The sequence below is a fragment of the Mustela putorius genome, unplaced genomic scaffold (assembly GCF_011764305.1).
Source record: "Mustela putorius furo isolate JIRA1106 unplaced genomic scaffold, ASM1176430v1.1 tig00003875_pilon_pilon_pilon, whole genome shotgun sequence".
NCBI classification, from domain to species: domain Eukaryota; kingdom Metazoa; phylum Chordata; class Mammalia; order Carnivora; family Mustelidae; genus Mustela; species Mustela putorius.
The window spans coordinates 5,160,748-5,171,081 of NW_025422026.1; the positions used below are offsets into that span (position 1 = coordinate 5,160,748).

The window sequence follows — 10,334 nt, forward strand, 5'->3', positions numbered from 1 at the left end:
CTTTTGCTGTGTTTTCGCAGATCACCACTGTAAGAGAGTTTAAACAACATGCTATAAAGCAAAGAAATGAAAGTCCCCCGGCTCAACTTTAGCTTTTCGAAAGGCACGTGTCTGGCCCCAGAGACCATTAACAGTGGGGAAAGGCCCAGTGATCCAAGCCTGTTCTCAAGAATTTAGCTTTAGTGATTGACAGCTGCTCAAAGGGAGAAAACCTGCAAAAACAGGGAGTGGTGGAACTGAGGGAAAAGACTGTAGAGTCCAGAGCAGAGGGGACGCTGGGAGTGGTGGGGGGACGTGGGCCATCGCTGTGCTGCCTGGACGCTGGGAGTTGGGGGGACACAGGCCATCGCTGTCATGCCTCGATGCTGGCTGTTGGGAGCATTGGGCCATTGCTGTCCTGCCTGGACCCTGGGAGTGGGGGGGAATGTAGGCCATCGCTGTCTTGGCTAGAAGGTAAAGGGCCAGTGTTTGTGGGGCTGTCGTCTGTTGTACATGCCTCCTAACCTGCACTGTTTTAACCCGTTCACTGCTCCTTCCAGAAGACTCGAGTACCAGCCTATTCAAAGACCTCAGCAGCGCACTGGCGGGCATGCCCGAGGTCAGCCTGAACATAGACACTCCGTTTCCACTGGAAGAAGAGCTCCAGATTGAACCCCTGAGCCTGGACGGACTCAACATGCTAAGTGACTCCAGCATGGGCCTGCTTGACCCCTCTGTGGAAGAGACGTTTCGAGCTGACCGACTGTGAACAGGATGGAATGGGCCAGAATGTGTTGCTGAAGGAGCGGAACTAGAGCGGCACAGCATGGAGCCAGCTACACCCCCTGGGCCGGAGGGGTCCTGGGCTTTTGGCATGGAAGCAGCCGGTTCCGTGAGTCCCAGCGTTCCGACGAGGCCCCGTCACACCCCGTGGCTCACTCGAGACCTCAGAGCTGCGCGCTGCCTCTCAGGCCCACGGCCCCGATGATGTGGCCACAGGTGGTCCACCTCGGGGCTTCTGACGACTCGGGTGGGGTGACACCGGGACCAGGACATCTGCTTACCAGCCATCTAGTCTGTCGGCGCATAGAAGCAGAACAGTGTGTGCCACGGGCCGCGGTAGCGGGTGCAGCACCAGAACCAGAACCACTGACTTAGTCCACACTGAAGAGCCGGCCCGGACTGCGAGGCGGTGAGGGGCTGCGGGCCTTCGGGGGGTGACTCGGCTGCCAGCCGCGGCCCCGCAGCACCACGCCGCCTTCCCCGCTCCTGCCGGCCCGGCCCGGCAGCCGCCCGCCACGGACGGGACACGCCACGATCACCCCGATGCCTTACTTCCAACATGAAGAATTTTTACCACGATGTCAAGAACAGATTTGAGTTAAGCAAAGTGAATGCTCATTCGTTTTCTCCCAAGTATGCAATGTCTCTGCTGCTTCAGGACACCTTTTCCTGTGGACAAGGGAAAGGAGAACTGTTCTATTCAGTCACTGGAAAAAAAAAAAATCCCCCGGTGATGAATGAGCCTGGAGAGAGAAGGGCTTCCTCTCGGTGCCAGGGGCAGCATCTCCAGACCCACGATGTCTTCCAGACGAGCTCCCGACCAGAGCAGGCCGCCCTCTCCACCAGCCGGCTGCGGGGAAGCCTGGCCAGCCGCCGACAGCGGCAGGGGGAGGCTCTTTCTCTGTGGAGCAGGAGTGTTCCTGGAACCCCACTAGCCCGTAAGCTCCTTGAGCGCGGGGACTGTGCCTTACTCTTTCCAAACCCCAGCAGCAAGCAGATGTGGGCCCCGGGAGATGCTGTGAGCTGCACCCCGAAGGCATGAACAAGGAACGGAGAAGTGCATGGAGGTGCCCCGCTGCCCCGGCAGTCCCGTCTTCAGCTCGACCCCTTCCTTGCCAAATCCCGGAGCTTCAGCCTTTCTAACACTTGTGCCTGTGGTGAAGCGAGGCCTGCACTTTAGTAAGCTTCTGACGCTAGGAGACCAGCTCCACGGTGATACCGGGCCCCGTTCTCCTCAAGGGGATTCTCCAGGGCAGGCGGGTGGAGACCGTCTTCGGAGCGCAGCCAGGATGGCTGGGCACGCTGAGGCCTCGGGGCTCAGTGCCAGGACCTCGGGGATCCCAGCCAGGCCCCCACCTGAAAAGATCTTCCCTTATCAGATCCATGTTTTGTTCTGAATTGCTTTTAAAGGAGATTTATTCTTTGAAGTTGTAGAAAAAATCTACAGTAAAATGAAGACCTAATTCATGAAGCCGTCATTAGTCATCAGTCCCTTCACGTAAACTAGTATGACTGGGTTTCCAGCACCGCTTGCCTCCTCTGCTTAGCCCCGGGCAGAGGCCTGATAGCTGAGTCTGAAGAGCACCTCTGGGGAGGGGTGTGGGCACGGGAAAACAGGACGGAGAGGACAGGAGTGCTGAAGGAGAGAGAAAGGATGCTGGAACTTTCGCCTGGACAGCCACTGCCCTTCCAGGAGACCCCAGGAGTGTGGCTGAAGCTCGCTAGTCTGCCCCCACCCAAAGAAGCAAGGCTCTACTACAGGTCTGAATCAGAAGGGTCAGTGCCACATGGCAAGAAGAGTCTGGAACGGCATGCTGGGCTGTTAACCTCTCTAGACCTCACCCCATTCCTGTCTCCAGAAGGATCGCCTTACCTCCGGTCTCTCAAAGAACCCCGATGGCCCGCCACTGCTGCTTCCTCTGTGGGGCCCAAGTCCTGAGCCTCACAGTCGCCCCAAATCTAGCCAGGGTCCTCACCTGAGCTCCAAGCCCCAGTCCCAGGGGAATTTTCAGATCCCTTTATCCTGAGGATCTCAGGAGGGAGTGACTCTCGCTGTTCAAGTACAAGCCCTTTGCTTGTCATGGTACACAGCTCCCTGGTGTGCCGAGAATGAAGCTAGCTAGCTCCATGCTGCCTTGCCTGGGTCAGAGGCCCCCCCAAATCTGACCTGGCCCTTCAGACAGGGAATGATGCTGATGGTAGAAGTTTGGTTTTTGTTTTTGTTTTTGTTTTTTTTTAAGTAGAGGCCCCAGCATAACCCACTCTTTGCACAGTGCCTTACCTGGAGGGGTCAGTGGCATGGGGGGTCCCAGCTCTATCTGCACAGCAGGAGCCCCGGGACCTACACAGTGAAGAACACTGCCCCCGGGGCATTCTCCCAGTGACTCATGGAAATGGAGGCTCCCAAGGAACAGTGCAGTGTCCCAGGGGTATATAATGATGACAGTAAGGTTAGCACTGAATTAAATTTGTCCTTAGGTCTGCCAGTCCAGTCTTTTCCTGTGAAAAGGTTTTAGGCATTATCCAACCCACTTTGCTCACATGGCATCAAGGACACCCATGGGCGGGTGTCACTCTGACCTTCAGCGGGTAATTCTGCCCTCACTGCTGCCTTTGCAACAAACCAGGCGTGGTCCTCTGCATCTGAAGCAACTACATGCATCAGAATAAACGATCTTCCAATATTTAGTCTTGTTACAAGAAAGCGACAGCTGTACTACTCTCGTTTACTAGCAGTTAAACAGTATAGAACTAAAAACCTACCTGTGTTCTACTTTTTCTTTGCGTACAGTTGTGGTTTTTAGGACACATGGTGTTAGGAGAAAAATTTTTTTGATCATGTCTCGACGACCATAAATTCTCCCCTGTCCTGTTTCATTTCTCCTGAGTCTACTGTATATTAACCGAGCTGAAGCCCCGTGGGTTCCAGCCCACCTGCGGATCTGAAGACCCTTCCGACTCTGACTCTCTCGTTGGCTCTGTTACGCACGGTGGTTCCTTCGCTCCGCGGCGGGACCATCACAGCAACTAATCAGACTTCCCGCCAGTGCCCTAACTCCCAGGTCCCCTGTTAAAAAAAATATTTAAAGATTGGAATTTGTATAAAGTAGCTCCCAAGTTTTATAATACGTCGTTTTACATCTTTCGTAATTAAAAGCAGCACAATAAGGTTGTATCTGCACGTGATGTTTTTCTTCGGCCTCAGGTGAGATGAACTGATGGAAAGCTGTCCCCACGCCCCCTACCCCTAGTGCCACTTGGCCCACAGGCAGGCTTCTGGTCCTTGGCTTTGGCGGGTCCTGTCCGGGGCCCACCTGTCAAGTGCTGTTAATATAAGTGCTATCGCGCCCACGTCCAAGAAACTATAGAGAAAGATGACGGGGCACAGGGTTCCTTCAGAGCCAAGGAGACTGAAGACAGAGCAGCCTGGCAGCACCCCGCTTCCTGCTACCCACGGGCAGGCCCCCGCTCCAGCCCTCACCTCACACACCTCCCCTTTTGAGGTTCAGGCCGCGGATGCGCTGTCCCTCAGTGCCCTGCTGCCCTGTACTGGCCTCCAGCCGTCCCCTCTTCACCAAGGGCTTTGGCTTTGTTTCTGCCCCAGCCCTGTCCCCTCCCCACTCCCTCAGGGTTCCCAGGCCTGTCCCCTCCCCTCCCCCAGCCCTGCTGCCTTCAGACAGATCAGCCACACCCAGCGTTGTCACAAAGGTGACTGTTCCGAAGTCTTACTCAGAAATCCCATCTTTGACCCCAACTTCCTGAGCCACCGAGTCCACTCTGGTCCAGACGCACCCTGCTCTTTGACCCCACAGAGAGTTCTGCCCGTGGTGCCTGCTCTCAGCCTCCTTGTCGTCTCCTGGCTTCCCTCCTCTCCCTGGCCTAGCCCACTGGGCCAGCAGCCTCCACGAGCAGCATCACAGCCCTCCTCCTGCTCTGGCCCTCGGCCTTGCCCTGCTGGGGGCTCCGCAGGAGAAAACCAGCAACCCCACGCTGTCTGCTGACCTGACCCTCTCCTGCCATGCCCGGGGCTCCAGACCTCTCCAGAAGCTCTCTCATTTCTCTCCTCAGGCCCAGAAATTCCAGGCCCCTGGGGGCAGCTCCCTTGGCTTCCCACCATACTGTCCCCTTTCCCAAAAGGTCCCGAATCTCTGTCCCTCCTGGCACCTTCCCCCAACCTTGTCTAGTCCTCGCTCGCCGCATGTGTGACTGACCTTCGAGGATGCCCTGCCTACCCCAGACCTCATCCCTCTCCATGTTCTACCCATCAGCCCACGCAGATGCCTTGTTACCTCCTTGCGAAGAACAAACAGAAGGAAACAACCCTTCCTCAACCTGGCTTCTCCTTCTTTGGACCACAACCTTGTCTGCTTTCCCTCCTGGAAGAGTTGCTCATGTTTTACTCACTCCCTTCTCTTGGCATCCACAGCCCAGCACCCTCTGCCCAGTACACCCCCAGACCCCTCCAGTCCTCCTCCTGCCCCTTCCCTGACCCTTGAGCCCTATGGCCACTCACTTTCCCCCCAAACCCTCTCTTTGGCTCCAGTAAACCCCCTTCTTGTTCCTTCGGCTCACACGTCCATCTCCTCGCGGACCCTCCTCCGTCTTCTTGAGATCAACTGTCCAGTCCTCCAAGTTGACGACCCCCACCTTCAACCTCATACCCCTCTGCCTGTGAGCTCAGGTTCACCTGCACTCCAGGCCGCGTCGCCGGCTGCCCTTGTCCTTTGTGGATGTCTGCGCACCAGCAAGCACTCAGAATCGGCCTTTGACACCCACCTTCCCGCACGAGGCTCTGGCCTGCGAGGACAGGAGCCTTGCCCGGCACTTGGGTGCTCAGTAAACATTCTCTAACTGCCCACCCCTGTGTGCTCTGTCTCACACTACAGCCTCCTTCCTGACACGAATGCTGGACGTGAGCCATCCCACACCCTCCTGCCCCCTCACCTCTCAGACCTAGCCCAAGTCCCAGGGCTGTCTCAGCCCCCGTTTCCTCTCTACTCAGCCTGGAGGAGCTTCCCATCGGGCTGCGTCCTCATCTCCAGCCCCATGACATGGCCTCTACCTGCCCTCACAAATCAAGAGTGATGAATTTTACTGTTACCTGTGTGCCTCAGTGTTCCTATCTATAAAATGGGACAATAAGCACCTCACCACCACAATGAACTCACACAATTAAAGGACCCGGAATGGTGCCCAGCACATGGTAAACATTCAATAAATATCAATTATTGTAAGTATTATTTGTTGCGTGAATGTGCTATCCTTCCAAAGACCGGAGGCACAAACCTTTAGTAGTACTGAACTTGTATAAAGCTTGCTTTGGAATACCAAATCTCAGCACAGGGAGGAATGATTTAAATTGATCTTATGTACATCCTGTTTGCCCAATGAATGCTGTACCTTCACAAGTGTAGAAATGAGGGGAAGTCTGTCGCAAGTGACCGTGTCCCAGTGTGGACACTAGATGGAGCTGAGACCATGAGAGTGGCTGTTCGGACCCAGAAACAGCTGCAGGGAGCCCCCTGACCGACCTACAGGCAGCCCTCAGACCTGGTTCCAGCTGGATGCCCTGCTGAACAAGACGCTAAGAAGTCTGTCCCTTTGCCCTTTAGCCACGGAGGACAGGCCCTGCACTTCAAGTGTCCCTCACCGTCACCTGAAAGTGAGGCAAAGCAAGGGTGACTTCCTAGGTTTACAGCGGAAGACACAGCCCTGGGGAGGCTCAGTCACCTGCTCTGAGCCCCCGCCGAGGACCTCCCTGTGGCTGGTGCCTGCGGAGCTCAGGAAGTCCCCGGGACCCCGTGGAGGGGAAGACACGGAGAGGCGGCCCCTTGGGGAGCTCGGAGGGTATCCCCACCCCCATTGTGGGATTGTCTCTTTTCCAGAAATGTGTTGTGTTTTTTAAGGTTTTGTTTGTATATTAGCCATGCCCGCTCACTATAAGAAACTCACGTCACACTGAGGAGTACACACAGAAAACGTCCAGGAGGTGCCAAAACCAGCACCCCCAGCAATGCTGACGGGGACCCCTTTCTACGTCCATCTTCGGAGAGTAGGCCAGGTAAAGGGCTCTTGTACAATACATGCTCTTCTGGGGAAAGTATTTGAATTTCACAGAAGGAAAGGAAGCCTACATGTAACCAAAGAAATGGCCGGACCGCAAATAATTGTGCTCCTTATGTTTCTAAATTATTTCCCTAAAAGGGAAGAAAAATACCAAGAGGCTGGATTCCTTTCTTGAAGCATATTTCCCTGTAGATGGCATCTCTCGACAGCCTGGGATTTAGGAGGAGGAAATGAGCTCACCCACTTCCTATCTCCTTCCCCTCCCAGAAGCTGTGACTTCTTATTTTTACATGGTCAAGGTTTGTGCTGTTTGCATCCTGTCCTGTAACCATCCTTCCCACCATTGTCTCGCGCAGTTCCGTGTGCACAGGGGTCCTCTGCTCCCTGCCAGCCCTTTCCAAATGGCCTTCCCAGTCCCGCTGCTGAGTTCGCTTTATTGTGGTGCTCCTCCTGCTGTCTGGACTTGGTCTTCGAGGAGTCCTTTCCCTGAGAGGGCTATGTTGGTTCAGGCTTCAAGCTTCAGGACTGGAGACCTGAGCTCCATAATGGGGATAGGGGACCATAACATTGGCTGATTTATGCGGGGGGGGGGGGACCAGCACAATTTCCCTGTTGGGGACGGCCACTACACTTTCCATTGTGACTCCATGTCGAAAACTAGGTCTTGAACTTAACACATGGCTGAAGTTTCAGACTCTGGAAATAAGGGAAATGATGGGTAGGTGGGGATGGTGAGAGTATTGGGTTCAAGGAAAGCACATGCCAGGCTTCAAGCCCAGGGGAACCTCCATGACCACGCTTCCCATCGCCACCCCCACCCCCATACTCTTCATCCCTTGGATAGCCGTGCCCTATCCTACCTTCACTTGGGAAAATCCAGCTTCTTCTTCAAGGCCTAGGACAAATGACACCTCTTCCATGCAGCCTTCTGTGAAGCTTGGATCATCATTTGGCAAAGATGCACTTCCCTCTACTCCCACTGTGGGAATAATATACCTCCAGCCCCCTTTGGTCAACAAGATGCTTGGAGACCAGGCCTGGTGCAAAGCCTTGACATGGACTTGATGGAACAGCATACCCACTACTTGGGCTGCTGTCATTGCCATGGGCATGGTTTCCCCCTGCACTGCCCACCAGGCATTGCCCACCAGGTCCAAAAGAATGAGACAAGGCAGACTTCAACCAAATCCCCGCCCAGGAGCCAATCGAGCTGCCCAGCTGAAGTTGGCAGGGCTGCCCCAGGCAATCTGCAGATGTGGGAGTCAGAAGTAAGAGCTCACAAGGCAAGCCACTGAACGATGGGGTCGTTTGTTACACAGCACTGTGGTGACAGCTGACCAGTTCACTTTTTCGGTCCATTTCCTCTTTGGGGCTTGAGTTGTACTTTGTCCCACAGATTCAATTTCTTAACCGTAGGGCTGATTTTGTTGTAGCGTCTGCCTTCTGCCTCCCCTCCAGTCTACGAGAAACTTGAGGCAAGGACTGTGTCTTAACCAATACTGACAACCCAGTGCCCAACTAAATGGCACCCAACATGATCATTTCCCTCTGCACCCTCTCCAGGACAACTCAGTCTGAGTGTCTGCTTCTGTGACACATCTGCAAATTTGGACAAGAAGATTCAGAAGCCCCAAGTTTTGGTATCCACTGCGGGAGAGGGGAGGGGCGGGGACACTCGGAGCACAGCTGTCCTTCCTGGGAGCATTGGGAGGGACCACACAGCTTCTTTCACAGCTAAAGAAGGGAAACAGGGAGAAGATCCGGTAAGTTCGCATTAGAGGGGTGGGGACAGAGAGAATATAAACAAAGAGGCTTGGAGTCATAGAAATCATGGAAACCCAGTTTGCAAACATGCCCAGCTATCCAGGGGGCAGCGATGGAGGTCTGCCCCAGGAGACTGAGCATGGGAGCCAGAGTTCTGGGCTAGTGAGGGGCAGCTGCAGACCCAGTTTTCCAAGCTCTGCCCACCAGCATCTTGCTAGGATATTCTAGGTTCCAGCTAGCCTAGTTTCCTTAAAAGTTGTCATCCAAACCAGGACACTTTGTGAGAGTGAAAGGAGGCGCCTTTAGTGGCTGTGCCGGGACAAAGCCTTGATGTGGGCTTGGTGGGCAGAGCATGCCCACTCCCTGGGCATAAACGGGGCCTGGCAAGCAGAGTTGTATGGTCAGCCTGTGCACGAGGAATAAGAACTACAGGCAGCATTGCTCTGGGGCCAAGTGCATGGGCTCTGGAATCAGAGACCTGGCTTCACACATGTCCCCACCCATCCTGGCTGCAAAGGCACTGGTGTCAGTCTCCCCAGCTGGGAAACAGGGACGGCGAGACCCACCTCACGGGCTTGCGCCTGCCCTGGTCAGCACTTCCTACCTGTTATCTGTCATGTTGGCTCAAACTCATTTTATTAAACTGGTCCTTTCTTCCTAGACTTCAGAAACACAACAGAAGGATTTGCTGAGAAGACCAAGCTCACGCTCTGAAGGGAGTACGGCCCAGAGTTTTCTCAGCGCACAGAGGGGTCCCAGCTGGGCCTCCCCACTCTCTCCCTGAGGCGCTGGTGTGACTCACCCATCTAGCCAGGGGGCGGGGGCCGCCCTCAGCTCTCTCCCGGTTCCAGAGCCCCAGCACTGACCTCAGAGGAGGCTTAGTCTTCGCCTGCTGGTCAGGCTGACCTGGTAAGCCCCGACTCTTCCTTGCCGGCTTCAGCAGAACCTTCTTTTCCGCTCCAGAGCCCTGCACCTGGCCCGCGCCGGCCTTCCTGAGCACAGGGGAGCCCGGCAGGCTGGAGTCTGCACGGAGCCCCCCACTTCTAGAAGTCAGGCCAGGCTGCCCAGGCCCTGGATCCACCAGGCCAGTCAGACGTCCTCTCCGGGGAATCTGAGGCTTGAGGCGGAGAGACAGAGAGTCTGGGTGTCACATTATGCCCTGGAGGGAAGGTCCCACCAAGGCCCCCAGTATCGTGCCTGGGTATCCAGCTGTCCCTCTGGTCTGCGCGCTGCCCCTTTCACCTCCTTGGGAGCGCCCTGGGGTGGAGAGTTAGAGACTGCCTTCCTGGGGAGCACTGTGGGGACCACTGCAGCATGGTCTGGTCCCCAGCCTGGGGGGCTGTCCCTGCCTTGCCTGACTGCCTTGGATCAGGCGGTGGTGGTGGGAGCTGCCCCGACACTTCCTGCTCCAGGCTCTTCCTGGAGATAGCCCCCCCCCACCCCCCCCCCACCCCCGCCAGCCCAGCTTTGGGGAATTCCCAGTGTCGCACTGTCACACACCTCTCACATCTCTCCCCGCCTCCCTGGCAAGGCCTGGCAGGCACCAGCGGGCAGAATGCTAATGAGGGACACACAACTGAGTTCCCCGCAGGCTTCCAGAAGTCTTCCCGGAGGAGGCCGAGATGGAAGGCAGCGTTTCTGAAACAGACTGGACCCCCAAGACGTTTTTGGTGGGACCCCCTTGTGAGATGTTCAGTGGAACACGCTGGGGAAGGCCGGGAAGCAGGGAGGCATGGGCGAGG

The 10,334-nt window shown here is 55.8% G+C and overlaps 1 protein-coding gene and 1 long non-coding RNA gene across 3 annotated transcripts in view; one reads left to right on the forward strand and one right to left on the reverse strand.

Moving 5' to 3' along the window:
* Positions 1–3,937, forward strand: part of CRTC3 (CREB regulated transcription coactivator 3) — a 97,720-nt gene extending 93,783 nt beyond the window's left edge. The window contains exon 15 of one of the 2 annotated variants that reach the window (XM_045067314.1): positions 543–3,937. In XM_045067314.1, the coding sequence (XP_044923249.1) occupies positions 543–748 (206 nt within the window). In that variant the 3' untranslated portion in view covers positions 749–3,937. Of the gene's footprint in view, positions 1–539 lie in introns of both variants that reach the window. The other variant, XM_045067313.1, reaches the window with a different exon arrangement.
* Positions 3,938–5,697: 1,760 nt separating this feature from the next.
* LOC123388127 lies at positions 5,698–9,960 on the reverse strand. Its single transcript, XR_006602690.1, has 3 exons — positions 9,395–9,960; positions 7,689–8,562; positions 5,698–7,524 (listed from the first exon to the last, which is right to left on the reverse strand). It is a non-coding gene; the product is annotated as an uncharacterized LOC123388127 (long non-coding RNA).
* Positions 9,961–10,334: the final 374 nt, after the last annotated feature.